Source organism: Macaca mulatta, chromosome 2 (assembly GCF_049350105.2).
Source record: "Macaca mulatta isolate MMU2019108-1 chromosome 2, T2T-MMU8v2.0, whole genome shotgun sequence".
NCBI classification, from domain to species: domain Eukaryota; kingdom Metazoa; phylum Chordata; class Mammalia; order Primates; family Cercopithecidae; genus Macaca; species Macaca mulatta.
In genome coordinates this window covers 149,698,788-149,721,351 of record NC_133407.1, presented here as the reverse complement: position 1 = coordinate 149,721,351, position 22,564 = coordinate 149,698,788, and the positions used below count along the sequence as shown (strand labels likewise).

The following is a 22,564-nucleotide window of genomic DNA, read 5'->3' as shown; positions in this document are numbered from 1 at the left end:
AGAAATAGGGATAAATTTTGATACTGTAAAGAAAATAGAAATCATTGGTGAAATGATCACACTTCCATATTTTCTTGCAAAGAAACAACCAATTATTTTGTGGATCCAAGAAAAGAAGATATCCCCAAGTAAATGAAGCTATGTTACATTCTGTTACTACAATACATACAAACTGATTGCCAAAAAATACCCCAGAAAACACACCTGAGAAGAAGAATCTGCCAATTCCTTTGGAAGAAACTTCAAAGCAACAAGAGAGTCTGGTATGACTATTCTATGTGTCACACAGGAATAATGTTAAAGCAATGGATAGTAGATTAATTGGGAGTGTTTTTACTTCTGGTAAATGTTCTTAATTGAAAGCATTATGTACCTTCTGGTACATAAAATAATGACGTAACTTAGGTTAGACAAAATATGGCATATTAGAGGTTTCTTATTTTGGGAAGACACAGGTCCCTTCAAAAACACGATGGTATCTACAGACCCTCACCCTAGAAAAATGTACATATCACACAATCTCAGAATTTTTATACAATTCCAAGGGGTTCATGGACACGTTGAAACATCCACGGGCTCCAGGTAAAGAAATCCTAACATATATGCTAACAATTCCACTCCACCTGAGCTCAGACATACCTGTCTGCTACCCAAACATCTCTACCTGCAGAGTCACAGACATTGCAGACTTAATGGGTCCCCAAAGAATGGTCTCCCTCAACTCCAGCCAAAACTCGGCCTGCTACCATATTTCTCCATTTCACCTACCAGCACCACTGAGCACTGGGCACTCAAGCCAGAAAGCCAGGCTTCATCTGGGGCTGCTGTGTCTCCTTTACCCTCTACATTGGGTCACAGAGGGCTGACTCATAATCTTGCATATTTCACAAATACTTACTCTTCTCTCCACCTCAAAGTTGTCACTATCTCCTACCCAAACTACTGAATGGCTTGTGTTCTGGTCTCAGCCCCTCCTATTCATTCCACATGCCACATTTTATGGTGGTCTTTTTATAAAGCTTGGTCATAGCATCCCCTGGCTTTAAGCCTTCTGGTGCCTCTGCATTGCTCTCCATTTCTTACCAGGCTTGTCTACAAGCCCTTCATAAGCTGATCTCTACCTACCAATCGAGCCTGCTTCTCTTCATACACCCTCAAGGGCTGCCCATTCTGGGGATAAAGAACTTGTTCCATTCCTTTCCAGAGCCATGTTCTCTCTCTCTCTCTGGACAATCCCATATGCTGCACAGGACCAAGTCTTAGATATTTGCCTTTATATCTCCTTGACTTACCAGAATACCTAAAAACCAGTAGGTGTTTAATAAGTGTATGTTGAATTAATTTGAAGGCACATAGCTCTGTAAAACAATAACACAGTATTAAATGCCATAGTGAGATAGAGAAACAGAGTGGGTTCCAGTCCCAGCTCTGTGACCTTGAGCAGGTTACTGTACCTCGCTAAGTCTCAGTGTGCCCACCTACAAAGTGGAAACAAAAATAACTACTTCAAAGAATTATTGTGAAGATTAAATGACATAACGTAAGTTAGTGGTCACAACAAAAGCAGTACATCCTCTAAGGGTCAACCTGGAGACATGTAGAGGCATTTTGAGTCATCATAAAGATAGAGGTGATGCATTTGATGGCCAATAACTAGAGATGTTGAGAATCCTACAGTGTGTGGGGCCATCCTCACACAGCAAAAAACTCTCCTGCTTCTCAAGATTTCCGCATGTGCCACTTCCTGTGGGGTGGGGAGGAGCTGTTTATAATTATTCGAGTGAGAAGCTAACTCTGTTTTACATATATCCTCGAAGTTTTTTTTTAACCTCATTTTAATATAGACTGAATTTTCCAGAAATGCAATTACCATGTAAAGTGAGGAAAGGCTGTCTCTTTAACTCAGTACTTTACCAAGCATTGTTCATCATTTCAGAAAATCATGTCACTAATGGCTGTACTGTCCACGGAATGTGAGTGATTGACACAACCACCATTGTATTAGTCACTATTTCAGCTATTGCATTCATGGTGATTCTATAATAACATATGTGACTAGTTCTTTTTTAAAGATGTAAAAAACATGGAGAAAAAGTATGGACAATATTCAGTGGTGCATCGGCTCTCTTGTCTCACATCCATATGTATTTCTTACAAGCTGGTGCCAGCACCTGACTACTTCATTATGTTTTCTTGTGTGCTCGAGCATTTACATATTGAAATACATGCTGTTTTATTTATAATTTGCTCTCTTTTTGCTTTTCCTTTATAATATAGCTAGGGCATCATATCAATTTTCTTGAACGTAACTGTGCAGATTATTTATGAGTTGCATTTCAGGGTGACAAAAGCCATGTTACAAAATCCTTGTCACAAACAAGGGGTGCAGGGTCTGTGAGTGGCTTGTAAAAGCCCTGGCACCAAGGCTGGCATACAGTAAGCATTTGTTTCCTGGGTGTTGGTACTATTATTATCAATATACTGAGCCGATCACAATTATGACACAACTTAATTGTGATTCAGGATAAGGCTCTTGTCTGGCTTCAGCCGAGTGAATTATTGTCTGCTCCAATGTTCTCACTGGGGGTTCTAGTTCATTACACATCAGGGGTTGTCAAACAGGAAGGAAGACAGCTGCTATCCAGCATAGAGCACACTGTGAAGCCTGTTGGTGCCACCTCCACTTTCCCAAAATACACCCCCTACTCAGGAACATCAATGGCTCCCCGCTGCCCATGGGACCTTCCTCTGATAATTGTGCTTCCTCTACTCTGAAGTCTGGCCCAGCCTATGGCTTCCCAACCTCTATAGCCATCCTTGGCTCTACCTTTCCACAACCCTCCTCCAATGTGAGGTCCAGTTCTAGCCCCTCCCCTTGCTCAAAGTGATGCTGAAATCACACCTCTTCCAGGAGGTCTTTCCAGACCACCCCGGGCCACTATAACCTCCTTATCCAAACTCAGTACCAACACAGACTGTGCCAGGATTTGATAATACTTACTCCAGAATCATGCTGATTATCTTGAGTGAATCCAATCTTACTTCCCCCACTAAATCGAGAGCACTTTGATGTTGGAGCACGGATTTGTAAAAACTACAAGCAATAATGATGAGACTTACATCGGGGTGTTCCCTGCATACGAGCATGGGGGAGCATTTCTACACATCGCCTCACTTGAGCCTTATAACAACCCGTGAGGTGGGGGGCTCTCAGTGCCCCTGGTAAAGCTGAGGAAACAGCTCAGAAGAAAAGAAGGCCTGTGCCCAAGGTCACCGGGGAGGCAGAGCAACCATTCAGACCTGGGCCTGCCTGGTTCCAGAGGTGGTGGAGCCCATGGGCTCTGCTCTCTTCCACTCATTCATTTTCAAATTACCCAGCCCACCACAGGTACCCGGCACATCATAAGCGCTTGTCCTGGTGGGTGGGAGGGAGAGCCAATGCTTGTTGAGGACTCTGTGGGTACCAGGGAGAAAAGCACCGGTTTTAGGGTCCACCTTGGTAGACCTGGGTTTAAATCCTGACTCCTCCACCAGCTGTGGGACCCTGTGCACATCACTTACCTCTCTGGGCCTCAATATCTTCATTTGTAAAGTGGATTTGCCAACACTCGCCTGACAGCCTATTGTGAAGGTTAAGTTAAATCATGAAAGTAGAGGGCCCAGGACAAAGTCCAGCAGTGCTCTGCAAATGATGTGCCTCAGCTCAGCAGGAAGGACCTGGGACTGTCTGACTCCACTGCTTTCGGGACTCTCTCTTCCCATCATTTCCCTGCTTCCTTCTCAACCTGCAGTCTCCCTCCATTTGCTCCTGGTTATCAGACAAGGGTCTCGCACCTAGAGCTGCACTCTCAGAACCACACACAATTTCTATCAATCCTTTCTCGATTGTCACTCCTTTTCCCCAAGACAAGTTTTCCCTCTGCTCTTCCCTTAGCCTCCGCTGGGGGTGAGGGAGAAGAGCAATTGGTTGAGTGACTGCCAGGAAATGCTAGCATTTTCACTCCAATCAATCAAATGGGTGCTAGCACATGACAGGCATCACAGACTTGCTGGCTGATGGAATCAATCAACAAGTGACCACTCATAGCACATCCCATGTGGCTCACACTAGGAATAAAAAAATACATGCTCTTAGAGTCCCTGGCATGCAATGGGCTCCCAATCAACATAGGCAGAGGAAGGAAAACCGAAGAGAGGAAAGAGGGAAAAGGGAAGGAGGTAAGCTTTCTGGTCATTGTACACATGGTTTCTTTTCCCTAGAATCCCCTACTTCTCCTGCTTCTGGGAAATTAACAACTATCCACATTTCATACCTCAGCTTAACACCACTGGCTCCCCAGGGTCATATTTATCTTTACCACAGGGAGATTTTGTAACTGTCTGTTTACTAGTCTGACTCGCACTCCAGCCTGTATTCTTGTTTAGAGTTGGTATCTGCAGTGCCTGGCACAGGACATGGTACACAGGACAGGCTTAGTAAATATTTGTCTCATGGAGTAAGAAATCTCCCTGGACCCACAAGCTTGACAGAGACACAAGAGGCAAACTTAGGGATGCTCAGCTGGATGCTGCTGCTGCTAAGAGCTATGGCAGGAGTGAGGAGATGGCCGAGAAGGATGAGGGTAGGAGAAGTCAGGGAAGGCTTCCTGCAGGAGCAGAAGACAGCAGGGTGTGGCAGAAACAAAAGAGATGAAGAAGTGAGGGATGGAGAATCTAGGTCTGTGCAGCGTTCTAGAGGCAGAAAGTTGCTCTGGATTCATTATCATAGTCCTGCCACTAAAAATTGACTTCAGCCCATTACTTAAACGTTTAGAGCCTCAGTTTTTCACATCTGCAAAATGGGGTGATTAGTATCTACTCCACAGGGTGCTTGTATCAACGGGAGATATTTTACTTAGCTAATTGTCACTTGTGTGTTCTCAAGCATATCACAGCCTCATTAGTAAAGTTAGAGGACTGAATTTGCTGATTAGCCCTCTGTCTATCCATCCACATAGCTATTCACTGCGCCCCTACCCATCTCCCTATTCCCCACGTATCTACCTACCCGCCTACTCACTCACCCACCCACCCATCCATCTACTCACCCACCCATCCATCTACTTACCCACCCGTTCACCCATCCATCTACGCACCCATCCACACATCTACTCACGCACCCATCCATCTACTCACCTATTCACCATTTTTTATTTAGGCACCTGGTTCAGCACCAGGCAGTCTGTCCTTTGGGAGCTTATTTTATAATGGGACAAACGTGTGTATAAACATACAGAAAAGTTATAAATATACTAAGTCTACACTACAGGAGGTAGGGAGACTGGACTGAAACAGAGAAGGACGTTGAATGCTGGGCTCAGGAGTGATATTAAGGCAAGGACTCAAATCAGACAGATGTGCATCTGCATCTTGGCTCTATTACGTACTGTCTCTGAGACCTCGAGTGGCTTCCTCAGCCTCTCTCTGCCTTATAAAAGGCAGGAGGGGGATAACAGCATGAGATCCTGGGAGGCTGCTGGGAAAATTAACAGAGAAGATGCTGCATGGTGCTTAGCACAACGCCTGCCTGTGGCCAAGCCTCCCGCAGTGTTAGCTCTGATTACACATGCTAAGGATTAGAAGGCAACACACAAACAAGGAGAGAATGTATAGTGGTGAGATTGGAGGGAACTATTCTTTCTTTTTTTTTCTTTTTTTTTTTTTGAGATGGAGTTTCGCTCTTGTTGCCTAGGCTGGAGTGCTGTGGTGCGATCTCGGCTCACCACAACCTCCGCCTCCTAGGTTCAAGTGGTTCTCCTGCCTCAGCCTCCTGAGTAGCTGGGATTACAGGCATGCAGCATCACACCTGGCTAATTTTTTGTATTTTTAGTACAGACGGGGTTTCGCCATGTTGGCCAGACTGGTCTTGAACTCCTAACCTCAGGTGATCTGCCTGCCTCAGCCTCCCAAAGTGTTGGGATTAGAGACATGAGTGAGACTATTATTTTGCTTAGAAATAGCTTGTTAAAAGTATTGTTTGGACAATTTCTGAAAATCAGTTTCAGTGCCATAGGTGACAGGGAGTTACTGCCGGGTTCTGAGGGGAGAGCTACACAATGAAAGCCATATGGAAGGAAGCTGCGTCTGGCCATGGTACACAAGAAAGCCAGGACCCCGGCAGGGTACACAGTAGGGTGGCCCACTGGTGCTACCATCCAGGTGTGAGACAGGGCATGCCTGCATGAAGGTACTGTGCTGGCTCTGCCATGTGCAAGGTGGCTAAGGCTATGGTTCCCAGTCATCCATCCAACATGAATCAAGGTGTTGCCGTGAAGGTATTTCATAGATGTGATTCACATCCATGGTCAGGTGACTTTACATCCAGGAGATTATGTGGGATAACCGGGGTAGGCTCAGTCACTCAGAGGAAAGGCCTGCAGAGCAGAGTGGAGACTTCCCCAATGAGGAAGAAGTTCTGCCTGTGAACAGCAGCTTCAGCTGCGTGGAGAGTCCCAGCCTACCCCTCCCGATGGCCTGCCCCCACAGTTACTAATTCCTCCACTCGAGCTCTTCCTCTGTATCTCCTACTGGTTCTGCTTCTCTGGTTGGATGCCAACTGACACAGGTGGCAAGAGGGATGGAGGGGAGGGGTGGCCTTGGCAGGTGCTCTGGAGGGGGACCCAGCTCCACATCAATCCTGACTGCACTGGGGCGAGTGGGTCATTGCCCGCAGGCAACAGCAAGTGGGGGTGCCCTTGCAACATGCCAGCTGCGGCTTAGCCATCCAGTCTCAGGCTTGTGTTATCTCTCCCTGCTACCTCAAATGCCCCTTTGAGCTTTAGCTCATCACTGTTCCTGCCACATCTGTCCAAGGCGGCTCACAGGTCCCCCTGCCTGGAGCTGCCCAGACATGCTGGCCCCAGGGTATCTTTCTTCACTGCAGCCCACCTTGGCTGCCAGGCTCACCTGACTCAATCATCCCAGCCTGGGCTCATTCTTTCACAAGTAACAACACTCCACTGTCACTGCATGCATCATGCTTTAACCCTGACAGAAGGGGAAACTGAGGCCCAGAGAGGTAAAACAGCCCTGGTTGGCCCATACTAACTCACACAGTTGGCAAGTGGTGGGGCAGGGCTCCCGACTCCCAGCTCCTGCTTGTTCCACTCCCCCCACCATCTGTGCCTCATCTTCTCTTATTTCCCCAATTCTTGAGAGCTAATCATTCTTTTACCATTCTCCATAGCACCTAGCACAGAGCTAATATTCAGTAAACACAAAACAAATTCCCCACTCGTTTCTGGCTTAGTTTTCCAAAGCACTGTGCCTCATCCTGCACTGAGAGCAAAGCCACTTTGAATATTTGGTGCCTGCCAAACAGGAGGGTGGCTTCCTGTTTCCCAGGGAGACCCATGTGCACAGGGACAGGACTGCACAGGCACCAGGTGCCAGGAGGGGCTCGGTAAGGGTTAACTGCAGCATCACTGCCCACCCCTGCCACTGGGACTTCTGGCCTTCTCCAGGCCACCAGCCACAGGACCCCCTCCCACCCAGCAATCACTGGGACTTTGGGGGGCCTTTGTGCTTTAATAAAGACGGTATTACCAAGTCGCAAAACTTCCCTCCTTTCCAAGCTTCCTTGCTGCCAGGGTTCCTGCTAAAGGTGAAGCCCTGTCATTCAAGGCCAGAGAAAGGGCTGAATCAAGACGCTGAACTCTTTTGACTTAATGTCACAATCTACCGCTCTCCCCAAACCACAGTGGTGTGAGAAGTGCTCCCAACGGTATGGCAGCTTCGGTGTCCTCGGGTTCAGGGCCCCGGGGCAGGGGCTCTCCTGTTTGGCCGCCCAGGCATTCTGCATGCATCTCATGAACGCTCTAGTTTCCTCTCTGAATGCAGACATCAGTCCTGGCCCCTGAGAGAGTCCTGCCACCAAGGCAGCTCTCCTCTCGCTTGAGACTGCAACAAAGGCCACTTGAGGGCCCAGAGACAGCGCTGCCCAGTTCCTTTCCTGGGCCTGTCCTCTGCTCTTTCACACATCCCTTCCTTTTATTTCCCCAGCCCCCCTCTACTCCTGCTTTATGCCTCATTGAGCCATTAGACACTTAATAGGGTGCTCCTGTAGAATAAATTTTCTGTGTGGGGCTCCTGATGGCTCTCCCCGCTGGTGCTCCAGCCCACCTTGGTAGCAGCAGGGGAGGGGAGGAGCCTCCTGCAGCCCCTCTGAGAAATGCCTCCATCTGCAGATCCAAGACCTGCTGGCTTACCCCATGGTAAGCCATGATGGGCTCTGACAGCATCCCCCCATTGTGATCTTAAGGCTTACGCACCATGCACCTTTGTTTTCTCATCTGTGAAATGGGGATGATCCTCACACCTTCTGCATAGGGTTGTTGTGAGCACTGAATGAGTTAAGGCTTTGGAGCAGGGCCTGGAGGGAAGAAGGTGCCACTCAGGCCTCGGCCTTGCAATGACCATCCTCCAGACGACACGATCTGCTTAAGAGTCCTGTGCCACCTCCAATTCCTCTACTTGTGGGTGAATGAAGGAAGGGAAAGAAAAAAATCAATTCAAGGCTCTTTGCAGCTGTTTCTGTGTGAGTGTGTCTGTTTGTCTGTGTGTGTGTGTGTTTTTTTTTTCCTTGCCTTGGTGTCCTAGAGCTTTGAAAAGAATAAAAACAGAGCCCCAAAGCAGTGAAAAGGCATGATTCTTCTTAAAATCCCAGTTAATCCTGCTTCCTTTAAAGTGGCAATAGGAGGAGGCGGGGAAGGGACCAGAATTGTTTCTGCAGCACCCTCCCCTCCCAGCCACTGCTCTTGGAGACCAGGAAATGAGGGGGAAAAATCCATAAATCATCCACCAAGAGAAGGACAGAAGAAGGAACCAGGCAGTAGGGAGAGCAAGGAACAGGAGCCAGCTGGGGAGGGTGTAGGGGCAGAGTGGGGGGACACTCGACTGTCTGCTAGGTGGAGGTGGCTGTCTGCAAGGGCAGTGTCCGGGCCAAAGGTCGGGTCAGCCACGCCTGTTCAAAAGGCAAAGGACAGCAAGGTCTCAAAATCTTATATGGGACCAGGCCCTGAAGAACAAGGATGAAACCCCGAGAGGTGTCTCTGATCTGACCACCTCTCTCCATTCTCCTGCCACCTCCTCCCTGGTCCTATGCTAACAGGGCCACACCCTGCCACAGCCCCACCACTCCCCACCAGTGCATTCACAACAAGCAGCCAGAGCCAGCTTGCAGGGATGAAAAGAGACTGTGCTATCCCTTTTGGAACACCTGCAGTGGTTCTCCAATGCACTTAGAAAAAATTCAGCAATGCCTGACCCCCACCGCTTCCCTTCTGATCTCATGCCACCATCTTTCTCAATCACTGACTTTGCTTTGCCTTACAAGTTCACCAGGTCCTTCCCACTTGAGACTTCACATGTGCCACTCACTGGCCCCGTCCCATCCTTCTCATCACAGACAGAGGCCATCCCTGACCTCTCTGAGGAGGACACCTGCCCTCATGCTTCCCTCTCCCAGCCCCATGCTCCCTCTCACTGTACTTATGTTGCTGGTTTATCTTCCATCTCTCTACCCCATGGTAAGCCCCATGGTCTGGTTCACTGGCCATTGAAAAGAATCCCCAGCCTGGTGCCTGGTGTAGCAGGTACACAGTAAACACTTGCTGGGTGAGTGAATGAATAAGCGAGTGAATGAGCAACCTCTCTAGCAAGTGAACATGTGGACATGGGAAATATCCCATTTGGGGCTGGAAGGCTGGAGTGAAATTTTTAAGGATCCTTTAGAAAAGCTCTCCACTGAAAACCATCATGTTGCTTTTTAATATTTGAAATAGCTCACACTTTGGGTGATAGCAATTTACATATTAGCTTCTTGTTAAGTGAGAATTTGTTTGCATAAATTATTTTAATAAATTAGACCATCAGTCCATAAATTTTTTCTATAAAGGGCCGGGTCACAGATATATTAGGTTTTATGGGCCACACTACGGCAATTACTCCACGCTGCCTCCGTAGAAACACAAAAACATCCAGGGATAATATGTGGGTGAATGGATGTGGCTGTGTTCCATTAAAACTTTATTTACAAAAGCAGGCAGCAGACTGGATTTGGCCCTAAAACCATAGTTGGCCAATCCCTGGATTAGATTAAAGCTTACCAAAACCACAAGAGAAGGACACACAGTAATGAAAAGGTTTTTTTTTTTTTTTTTTTTGGCTTCAACAAATATGCACAGAGATACTAGAAAAATATCACAAAACATTAATATTGCTGTGCATGCTTTGGCCTAAGATAGAGTTTACAATTCTGAATTTATGTGAAATTGTTGTTTCATAGAATATAAAGCATTTCAGTTGTTATCATTCTGCATGTCTGCAATGTTTGTGCAAATGGGAAATTCTAAGGGCAATTTTCATTCTGGAGGTACTAGGGAACTACTGAAGGTTCAATGTTTCTTGAATGTGTGGGTGGGAAACAAAAATGGAGAGGACAGGATGTTTTTGGTGTTTTTCTTTTTAAACAAAAATAGACTTGGTCAATAATTGGATGAGAGGTATCCAACATGTCTGAGTGGTTTCAGACCCAGGAGACCAGGAGAAGGAGCTGGTGACAGGAATGGGCAAGATGGATTCAATTGATGAAAAAAACAAAGACATAGGAAAATCACAAAGACGTCTCCACTTTCTGGTCACTTAATTTCAATTATCCCCACTCCAATTATCCAAACTGAAACTTTGCATCATCCAGAAGATACAAACAGTCTGGAAGTTTTCTCCTGAAGAAAGCAAGCACTTTAGAATCCCATGTTTTCACAGGACTTAACACACAATTGAGAAAGGCTTTTTTTAAATAGGAGATTTCTGAAATTTCCAGTAGTGTCTAGAGCAAGAACTAAAACAACTGCTTCTGAGCGAACAGATTGCTCATCGGACCCCGAGGTTGGGGGAAATCCCACATGCCTAACGTCAAAAGATTGTGAGGCATACTGGGAGGTGCCCAAGGGGGTTCGTGGAGAAGAACATGTGTGGATGTTGTCCCGGCAGGGAGACGCTAACACCAGTGCTTCTAGGACTTCACCTCTGGTGTTGTTATAGCCCCATTTCAGATCAACTTATTCATGACCTGATCCCAAATCCTCACTTACAGAACCACCTGCTGAAAGGCCAGGTCTACAGTGTCTGCCTCCCTGAGCAGGTGAAATGCTCACTGAATTGACTTAAAGTAGGGGATATTGTTTTAATATCCCTTGGAGATAGGTGGGGTCTGGGGACTTTTTCTTGAATTAACGAACATTTATTATAAATGGAAATTTGTGCTGAGGCTTGAGTATGGGCAGCAAGCTGGAACTTCAGGGAAGAGATAAAGAGGGAACACAAAGCTAGTCGCAGCTGGACAATAGCTGGGAGATGGGTTTCTTCCTATTCGAACAGCCTCGTGAAAAAGGATCTGGCTAGGTTCCCACAGGCCAGGGGCAGGGGTGACCTCTGCCCACTTGGGAAGTTTCAAATGACCCCATGTTTTATTTTTAGCTGTTTTTGTACAGAACACAAAAAAACCTTTGGGTGCTGGGCTCGTCTCCAAAGTGAAGCAAGTCGTAAACAGGAACAAAAGTGCCAGATCCTCCCCTGAAAAGCCTACCTATCAATTCACGGACTCGGGGTTTCTCTAAACTTTCAGATGTGCCCCCACAGAACCTCATCATTCATAACAAGCTGGGAAACTGGGGACCAGGCTGTCACTCCTGGCCTGATACTTATTCACTATGTGACCTCAGGCAAGCCCTTCCACTCTCTGAGCCTCAGTTTCTTCATCCATAAAATAAGGGCAGAGGTGAACCAAACCATTTCTAAGGATTCTTACAGCTCCAGCAAACTGCATCTCATCCAGGATACTAATGCTGGCCTTGGGCACAGGACACTTGGAGGAGAAACCCAGTCTTCAGGAAAATACTTACTTGGCTCATCTGGTTTCAGCATTTCCCTTAAAAGCACCATTTAGAAAGAGCTGCAGCCAATAATCCTTGAGCACCTACTATGTGCTATCTCATTAAATACCTCTTCATAACCAGTCCATAAGAAAATCACCATAGTCCCCCCATCACAGATGACAGGTATGACAGTATATCCAGGACATGGACTGCATGGTCCCCAATGCTGGAAGTTAATCCCAGTCTTCTGCTTCCTACTGGAGGGTCCTTGAGCAAATTATTGATCCCTCCATGCCTCAGTTTCCTCATCTGTAAAATGGGGATAACGACAGCCCCCATCTCATGGGGCTGTTCAAAGCCTAAATGGAGTAGGCATGAGAAGCACAAAGGAAGCACTCATAAATATTAACCATTACTACTGATAATTATCATGCTGCCATCACTACCACTCCTACCAGAGATGAGAAAAATGAGGTTCAGGGAAGATGTGTGAAAAGACACCACTCAAAACAACACAATGTTCTACATCTTAATTGAGAGTCCAGGGGGAGGCAAGGAGGGAGTTGCCTGGGGTCAGTGTTGAAGCAGGGTCACTATGCAACGATGGCCAGGCTGCCCGCCCTCCCTTAGCCCCAGGTTCTCCACTGGTAAGGTAGAGGCAGCAGCCCGCCAGGCTGTGAGGATCTGTAGCTCTTGCAAGATGCCAGGGAGTGGAAAGCAGTGGATAAGTGTTCACTCCCTTGCCTTCCCCATAAGCCTCTTGTGAAATCTCTGAGATCCTAGCTGTCGGCCCTTCGTCGAACTCAGTTCTTTGCATTAGAATTCTCCAGCGCTCAGACTTAATTGCCCAGTCAGCAGCAAAGGGCCCCACTACCGGACTGAGTCTTCTCCTGCTGGCTAAGCGAAACCGCACTGCTGCAGCCCACAGTCTGGGGCCTGCAGCTCAAGGCCATATGAGGTCCTGGAACAGTCCAACCATATCTATACACAAGCCTCGTGCAGGCAACGTTTCCTGCACCCACGCACAGCCGCCATCCCGCCAAGCCCCACAGGCCTCTGTGTCAACTCCCAAGAGGTGGTAACCATAGCAGAATTAGTAATAATACCAACCATGATACCTCCTCCCTTCTCTTCACGGTTCATGAAGCACTTTCGTATATTGTCTGGGTAGGATAGAGGCTGTGTTTTATTCATCTTTAGAAACCTGCTGAATAATGCTAAGTATATAGTAAATACTCAGAAACAACGACTTGAATTATCTTTATAATGAGATTTTTAAAGATTGCCACTTAGTCAGCATTTACTATTAGTTACTCTCTCTGTTGAGCATGGGCCATACTCAACTCTCCTTGCATTTCATCCTCACAACCACCTCATGTGGTGGTAAGCTCACTTATCAATCACATCTTACAGAAGAGGAAACTGAGGCTCAGAGAAGTGGAGCGACATGCCCAAGGTCACGACTAGAGAGTGACAGACCTGGGGTTTGAATCCTTACTCTTATACCCTCCAGCTTTTTTCCTGGAAGAGGCAGCAAGGAAGACGATGGGAGACTGTGTGTGGAGTCTGAAGAAGTAGATCAATAATGACACAGTTTTATAGTTGGAAAAAGAAAAATCCTATTTTCTTCATGATACAAACTACAAAAAGCAAATATAAGCAAAATCACCTTGGCTGCAGGGACATGAGAATCTCTGCTCTACTTTCTGCGGTCCCTCTGCATCTGTGTGACTGTTTTAAGTGCACCCTCAGCTTCCAGATAGCCCGTAGCACGGAACACCTTGGCTTCCTTCCTGCAGATCCGCCCACCTCAAACATTCTAGCAGTTTCTTCTTCATCCTACCCACCACTCTGGGAGCTGAGGGGAACATCTTTTGGAAAAGGGCCCAGAATTGTTAAGTTCCTGTTTCCCTGGAGGTTTTATCTCCAGCAGCAGCCCCAGCCAAGTACTTAGAGTTTATGAGCAATGGCCTATGGGAAGGAGGCAGGCAAGGAGGGATGTGGTCAGTGCAACCCAGGCATAAGAGATGCTTCATTTCCCCCTTTTTTGTAAGAAAAAAATGAATAGCAAAATGAGGAAACCATTGGCATCGACACTCAGCCACAGGATTGGGGGCGATAGGGAATGGTGGGGACTGTGGCCAACCAGAGCTCCCTGGAAGGAGGTGGCAGCTGCTCAGTTCAAACACATGCCGCTGTGTGGGCAGGCAAGTCCAGGGTTGCCAAATCTTACTTTCCAAGGGATGCCAGAATCAGATTTTTTTTTTCCACATGAAATATCCTGATTTTTAAATGTTGTCAACGAATTCTTCCCCTCCCCGCCTTTTTAAAGTAAACACAGAAGTGAGTTGGATTTGGCTGCAAGTTTCTAACCTCTGTACTGATCCTTGCAGTGCACAGCATTTTCACTCCCCAAATGTCCCCATGGTCCCCTCTGCTTCCCAGCCCCTGTGCAGTAGGTGACACTGTGTCTCAGGTAGGTGACACCGTGTCTCAGGTTCTGGCCAACAGCCTGTGAGTGGAAGAGCCACGTGTAACTCCCAGACCATGGCAGTTAAAAGCTAGCCTCCTCCAGTTTCTCTTCCCTGGTGAGGCGGCAACCCGGGAGACTGCATGGTGCAGGTGACACAGCAAGGCTGCAAGATGAAGCAGTTTCTCTTTCCTCCAGACTCCAGGTGAGGGAGGAATACACCCCTGAGATCTTGGGGTCTGTCAGTGGAGGCAGCCAGCATCACCTGCCCTCATGCACACCTAGAACCCCTGTCTTCATTACCAAAGAATCCTTGTAGTAGTTCAGCATTTCCCAATTTTCAAAGCACTTTAACCCTCTTACCTTGTATAACTCTCAACTCAATAAGACAGACAGGGCAAGGCTTTATAATTTCATAGATGCGCAAACTAAGGCTCAGAAGGTAAAATTGAACTGTCCTAACGTGGGCGGCCAATAAGTGCTGAGGGTGGGTAGAGCTCACTCTGGTCCAGTGTTCCTCCCGCCTCCCAACTTAAGTGCTAGCCTCTGCAACATGAACTCCCCATTATTCTCTGGGTCATCTGTGAGCTCATGCCTTCCCCTGCCACGATTAGCTGCTTGAAGATTGACCTCTTACCTTTCCTGTAGACTTGGTCCCCTTCCAGATACAGAAGTAACAGATGGTCCAGGCTGCCAGGAGACACAAGGCCAGCTCCCAGCGAAGGTTCCCGATGTGCTCGATCCCATCGGAGATGGCCAAGACCCGGCGCCTGCAGAAGGTAGGGTGGAGAGTCACTGGGGCTGGGGCTGGGGCTGGGGCTGGCTCATCTTCAGCAAAGCTAGTGCTGCAGAGGAGCAGGGATTGGCCCATGTGCTCATTCACCCACGTCCACCATGGGCCAAATGTCTCCTCTGGGGAGGACATGGGGCCTCCGAGAGGAACAAGACGCTGCCCTCTGGACCTTGGATCATGGATTCACTCTCTGGGGAAAAAGACAGGCAAGTCTACAAATGTAGTACAAGAACAGCATGGAAAGGGCTCCGATGGAGGATGCATCCAGCCTACCTTGGGGTTCCCAGGAGATCATATTACCAGCCATAAATATCCTATATTCCTCCCTGAAGGGAGCCCCTACATCCTGCCCTGACAAACTTGAGGGGGGCCATAGGACTTGCTTTGACCATTGTTTGACCAACAATAAAACACGTGCCATTTCAGATAGAAGCTTCCAGAGACTGGGGGTATGGTTCTCCATCATCTCTTCTCCCTAACTCTGCTGTCATTACAGAAGCATGTGTCAAGACAGAGCCTTGAAAAACCTGAGTTCCTGAGTGACCATCTGCTACTGTGTCAGAGACATAGTCTGAGCAGGAAATAACTTTGTTGCTTGAAGCTGCTGAGCTCTTTGGGGACATTTGTTACTGCAGCATAACCCAACATATCCTGACTGCTACAGCGGGTCAGGGAGAGCTTCCTGAAAGAAGTGATATGTGAGCCAAATTGTGAAAGGTAAGTGGAATTTGGTCAGAAGAAGAAGGAAGTGGAGATGGTTTTAGGTGGAAGGAACAGCATGACCAGAAGTAGAGGATGGTGTGCTTTGGGAACAGCAAGCTGGGGTGCAGGGATCAGAAGGAAACAGCAGGAAAGGTAAGCAGAGGTGGTACCAGGGGGAGCCTTGACTATCATGCCAAAGTGTAGAGGCTTCCCAGAGGGCCCAGGCCACAGGACAGGGAAGACTCTGGGTGAGCTAAGCTAATGCCACCAGGCTCACTTCCCTCAGAACCCATCAATTCTTCAGAGTTGACGCAGGCCTGGCTCTCAGAGCCCATGCCTGGGGTTTGTGTTCCTTTAAAGTCAAACTCGCCACGCTCCATATTGTGCAGAACTATGGCACCAACACAAACCCCCTCTCCAAGCTTGCTCCACGAATCCCATTCCGGCTGCCAAACCAACCCCCACCAGACCAAGCCAGTCGCCTCGGCACTCTGGGAACGTCCTTTGAGAAAGGAGCTCCCATCCCACCAAGCATGAAAGCCACCCTCAGTGTCTGTCTCCCTGGGAATCCGCTCAGGGCCTGATTCTGCATTAATTACTCAATGACACCAATTAGCACTGGTCTACAGGCTCCCTCCAGCCCCAGCCCCGCCAGAGAAATCAGGCAGGCCCCCAAACAAAATCAGACTGTGTGCAGTCATAGATTTACTCAAAAGGAAATCAGCTTTCATACCCTTAGCCAGGAGAAGTGGGAACATCCACTGAAATACAATACACATTTACTGAGCACCTACTAAGTGCCAGGCACTATATCAGACCCTAGGATAAAAAAGATAAGCATCATATGGCCCTTGCTCTCTACTAGAATAAGGTGGACCAAAAAAAGGTCCCAGTTATTTATGAAGGAAAGGAGGCAGCCATTTAATTATAATAACAATTGTTATTTTATTTGCTTCTTATGTCTTAGCAGTCTCTGGCTTTAATTCATTTTAAAACTACAGGCCTTATTAAATGAGGCCTTTAAGAGAATCTATGAGTATAACAGAGTAGCATGTCCCCGAGCATGATCCCTGGGCATGATCCCTGATCCCAAAGGTTTGCCAGAAATACAAACCTTTCTGCACCCCCACAGACCCACTGGGTCCCAACCTTTGCAAAGTGGCTCCCAGGGAGCTACACTTTGTGATTTCCCCTAGGAGTTCTCATACACAGTAAGGCTTGAGCACTACAGAAGAAGAGTTTTTGGTAATGAAGGTGTGATCTCCAAATGCCACCCGAATCATTTTTAAACTTTTTTTTTTTGGAGGGAGGAGGAGAGGGGTTTGAGGGAGGAAGTCATGGATCCCTTGAGAAGTTACCGAAGGGATGGACTTTCTCCCCAGGGAAACACACTGGCTCCCAAAATGCTGCAGGAATTTCAGGGTACCTACTGGCTCTCCTTTGCCCAGATTAAGAGCTGTGTGGGCTTACCCTGCCTTACACACGGCCACCCAAAGCATCCCCAATGCCCATCAGCTGGTGAACTACAAGGGACAACCCAGAGCTGGAAGGAATCAGGGCTGCTGCTGACAGAAACAGCCCAGGTGTACTCTGCACCAGCCCACTCGAGATGCTGAGCTTGTCACTGGAGGAACACACGAGGTCCCTACTGAGCCGGGGTGTATGCACGCGTATGCACATGCACACATGCATGTACACACACACACACACATACACACACACACACACACACACACACACACACACACACATACACGTACACACACACGTGCCTTCTTGTTGAAGTAGTTGTTTTCTGAACCTGGGACCTGAAAACTGGAACCCACATGGGGACAGAGGGAGAAAGCGGGGCAGGCCCGCCAGGCACAAGCTGGCTCAGATCCCCTCTCTTCCACAATGTGGATGCTGCAAACTTTTGAGTCATGCAGCCTGCTCCGGCACCCTCTCGCTTAATTGAACAATCTAATTCCCAGAATGGGAAGCAGATTACTAAAAGCTACGGAGGATGAATTGCTCTTTTGTTTTACCAGACACTGTTTGAAAACATCCTCAAACTATTTTCCTCAGGTTTTACCAACGCTGACTTTAACTAGGAATGGACCTTTGGTTTCTAAAGGAAAGGGGGCTCGGGGGCCAGGTTCTCAGCCTGTAGGGCAGTGGGGTTGTTTTGAAACCCACAAGGGCAGCCTTTGAGAGGATGGGGGCTGGGGCACTCAACTCCGGAGACTTGGAGAAGGCACAGCTCTTCCTGGGAAAAAGCTTTCTTAATGACCCTCCCCCATGAAATGCTGGGACAGAAGAAAGGTCTGAATAAGGAAGAGTTTGCTGCCAACACCCTGGCCAAAAAGGACCCAGAGACAGACCTCCCCCGACACTGTTAAGGGAGCAGGAAATGCTGAAGCCTAGATGGGTCTCTGCAGAGGGATCCGTTTACATGAGTAATATTTAGTGTGTACCTACTATGCGCCAGGCCCTACAGCAGATTCTTCACGAAGCACCCTTTTCAGGCCATAGTAGAGTAGTATATCTGGAGCTTTCCACCCAGAAGCTGCTCAAATCCCAGCCCTCTCCTTACCAGCTGCTCCACCTCGGGGAAGCGGCATCACCTCTCTGAGTCTCAGCTTCCTCATCTGTAAAATGGGAATAATGATACCTACCTTCAATGGCTTTTCAAGCATGAATGCATCTAACCCTCCCCCACAGTCCTTGAGATGAGCACAGTTATCATCACCATTTCAAAGACAGCGAACCTGAGGTGTAGAGAGGCGAAGTAACTTGCCCAAACTCACATCCTCAGCAAGAAACAGAGCTTGGATTTGAGCCCCGGGATCTTGGCTCCAGAGCCCACACTTTCAGCCTTGATTCCTCCATAACCCTAGCATCACCCACCACTTTCCTTTCTTAACAAATTAAAGCTACAGTAAATGCACACCCCAAAGCTGTCTTACATGTCTTTGTGTACTAGGAGAGAGGAGTATATGGAACATGGCATTCACACATTCAGTAATTTATTTAAACAATACTTACGAAAGCATCATCGGTGTGCCAGACACGGAGCTAAGCCTGGGGGTCTTTAAAGAGCCTGTGGTCTAGTGGAGAAAGCAGATAAGGAAACAGCAGCACATGGAGAGGGTGGGCACAGAGAAAGGTGGGGGAAGCTCCCAGGCACAGCAGGAGACCCTTGTGGGGATCAGTATCAGAGTGGGGGTTTGGGGGTCCTGAAGGTTAGGAGGAAAGTTAGCAAAGAAGAGGGGGCATATGCAGGAGAAAGGCCCCCAAGGGTAAAAGCCAGGAGGCTGGGAAGAACACCACAAGGCCAAAGAAGGGCACGGTGGGCTAGGTGAGTGCAGCTTGGGCTGGGTGAGAAGTAGGGTGAGGAGGCGGCCACATGGGGAGCAGGGGCTAGACTGTGAGCCTTGCTGAGGGGCCAGGGCTTCTTCCTGCGGGTGACAGAAGCCTAGGGAAGTGTTCAACAGTGGTGAGACCCCATCAGATGTGCGTTTTAGAACACTGTGGCTGTCATGGGAAGAATGAACGGTCAGGGTGGGGCAGAGGAGTTTGCCTCCATTTGAGCAAGCAATAGGGAAGGGAATAGTACTAGAGAGGAATGGGTGGCTGGAGAGCAGCAGAGGAACAAGGTGACTGCCTGGGGCAGCCAGCGGCAGGAAAGAGCCAGGGCTAGGCTGACACCAGGTTCACACCACGGATCCTTGGATGGGTAGGGTGGGTCTTTAGGCTGAGCAGGAGTGAAGTGGTGCTTGGAACAGAGGAAGAGATGATGGCCAATCATTCTTTTAGATAAGATGATGTGGAGCTGTTGGCAAGACACTCAGGTTGCTGCAATGCCCAGAGGCTACTGGGTCTCTGAATGCCACCCAGAAATGACATGCAGACAGGGAATTCATACCTGAGCCCTCAGCCTTCAGAGTATCGCGGGAGAGCAGAGAAGGGGGAAGATGGGGCCTACAACCAAGCCCCCAGAACCCCAACATCTTAAGGCAGCAAAGGGAAGGGAGTAGCCCTTGGAGAAGCAGGGAAGGAGTGGGCAGAAAGTCAGGGGAGCAACCCAAGGAGGGGGTATCCTCAAGGCAGAGGAAGGGGCATCTCCAGCAGGCAAGTAGCCGACCTGCAAAGGCTGCAGGCCAGCCTTGTGGGAGGGCAATGCCTGCGGGACTTGGGACCAGGAGTGGGGAGGCCCGGAGAGCCACTGTTTGATCTTAGAGTAGACTGGGTCGGGGGCAGATGAGAGGTGAGACCCTGAGCCACGTGGGTCCTTCAGGAAGTTTAGCTCCGATGAGTTAGGGAGAGGTGGCAGCAGCTAAAGGGGCCACAGGGTACAAGGGTTGTTTGATCCACATTTGTTTTGCTTTCAGGTTGGTGTAACTGGGCTAATTCACCAGAAAGATATGGAAGAAGGGAGAAATTTCAGAAACAGGAGGGAACAGGGGATAAGAGAGGAGGAGAAGAAGTGAAGGCCCTTACGATGGTGGAAGGCAGAAAATCCATAGATGGAGGTGTTAGGCCAGCCAGGCATGGAGATGTCCTTTCTACTCAACAAGAGGGAAGGAGTGGGGGAAGCTAAGAGGGTGGCTCAAAAGCAAACTACATCCTTCCTTATTAAGAGACTTGGAGGAAGGAGCGGAACTGGGAGGAGATGGCAGTGGTGAGTACTGTGCTCAGCACCACCTGACACCCTCCCCCATCTCGCTTCATTCAGTCTTCATGGCAACACCACTGCTGGGGCATGATTATATCCATTTCATGGATGAGGAAGCTCAGGGAGGTGAAGCAACTTGCCCAAATTGAGTCTTTTTTTTTCTTTTGAGACAGAGTCTCACTCTATAGCCCAGGCTAGAGTGCAGTGGTACAATCTTGGCTCGCTGCAACGTCCACCACCCGGGTTCAAGTGATTCTCCTGCCTCAGCCTCCTGAGTAGCTAGGACTACAGGTGCCTGCCACCATGCCTGCCTAATTTTTGTATTTTTAATAAAGACAGGATTTCACCATATTGGCCAGGCTTGTCTTGAACTCCTGACCTCAAGTGATCCTCCTATCCTGACTTCCCAAAGTACTGGGATGACAAGTGTGAGCCAACCATGCCCTGCCCCAGACTGAGAGTTGAAACCAAGTTCTTCTGATGCCAAGAACTTCTGGCTACACCAGAAAGTGAGCCCAAGGTTGAGAGGGTGTCTCTCACTCAGGCCTTCTCCTGTGCCTGATGGTCAAAGGATAGTGGCTGGAATCCCATGTCTGTTCCCTCTGGGCAGCTCACATACACACAGCTGCTGAGTCTGGAGAGAAGGAAACAGCCTCCCACCTGAAGCTTCTGGCTCCCAGCACAAGGGCTGGTTTGCACGGAGAGCAGAGCTGAAGCAGAACTCCCTCCAGGCTGGCACCCAGGAGGGCCACGTGGGAACAGCTCCCAGCCCAGCCTGGGGTGGCCTCATCTTCATGTCGCGCACGGAGCCGGCAAACAGATCACCTTTCTTTAACCTGCCACCGACGAAAGTGCTGCCAGGGCCCTGGAGACCGCCCTAAAAGCTGGCGCTGAGGGGCTGAGCTATAAATAGCCCTGCTGGTCTCCCAAAGCAACAAACACACAAACCAAAAAAGGCCCATCACCAAAACAAATGTGCTTTCCTGGCCCCCGCCGGGGAGCTGGCCGCTGCCTTGGGGAGTCTGCTCTCACTTCTCCAGGAAGAAAGAAGTACAGTCCCCTGCACTCTCCACATTCACGGGGGACTCCGACAGAGTCCACAGCAGGGGCCCCTAAACCAAGCCAGGGACTCAGCCAGGCCTCCTCTGCAGGAATTTCAGGCCTCTGCATCACACACTCATTCAGTCCACGCTACAGTGATGAATAAGCAGGCTGTTCCACCTTAGGGAACTTACTGTCCAGGGGTATAAAGGTATCAACAAGGATAGTTACAGCTTGCATTTCGCACCTGCTCACGATGCCATGTGTAAAATCTGATCTGACCTTCTCTGCATCTTCTCAGGTGAGGACAGCTATTATTCCCACTCTACAGATAAGGAAAGTGTGGCTCAGGCAGGTGACATGCCCAGAAAGTGGGGACAGATCTTGAAGCCATATCGGTTCAATGTCAGAGGTAGAGCTCAGAATCACTACCCTGTCTTGGGAAAGATGGGGAATTGTGTGATTATGGGTGTCAGTGGAGCCAGGACCCTGGGGAGCCAGGGAGTACAATCAGGGACCAACATAGGCCTAAGGGGTCTGGAGCTACCTCTCCAATTCCCTCTGTCCCTGCAAAATCCTACTCTTTGTCCACACACCAGACTCCATCAGTCCCCAAACATCCTGCACTTCCTCACATTGCAGCATTCACTCCCATGATTCCCTCAGCTGGGAACATCCTTCCCAATTCTCCCCAGCTATCTATATTCTAACCATCCTTCAAGCACCAGCTCAAATAACACTAAGCCTCACAAGTGCTTCCTTGGTCCCCACCCCAACCCCAGGACCAGCCCCTTCTGCCATTCACGCTAAGCAAATGAGCACCTCACTGTGTACCAGGGACTTCTAGGCCAGAGCTCAGCAAGCTTTTTCTGTAAAGGGCAAGGCATACAGTCTCTGTCCGAACTATTCTCTATTCCTGCAGGGTGAAAGCAACCACAGGTCATTTGTAAATGAATGGGTGTGGCTTTCTTCCAATAAAACTTTAT

The 22,564-nt window shown here is 48.6% G+C and overlaps 1 protein-coding gene across 4 annotated transcripts in view; it reads right to left on the bottom strand.

Moving 5' to 3' along the window:
* The window catches only part of SLC6A11 (solute carrier family 6 member 11), a 124,367-nt gene that overhangs the window by 80,554 nt on the left and 21,249 nt on the right, over positions 1–22,564 (bottom strand). For all 4 annotated transcript variants that reach the window (NM_001134952.2, XM_077990161.1, XM_077990162.1 and 1 more), the window contains 1 exon segment: positions 15,023–15,155. In NM_001134952.2, the coding sequence (NP_001128424.1) occupies positions 15,023–15,155 (133 nt within the window).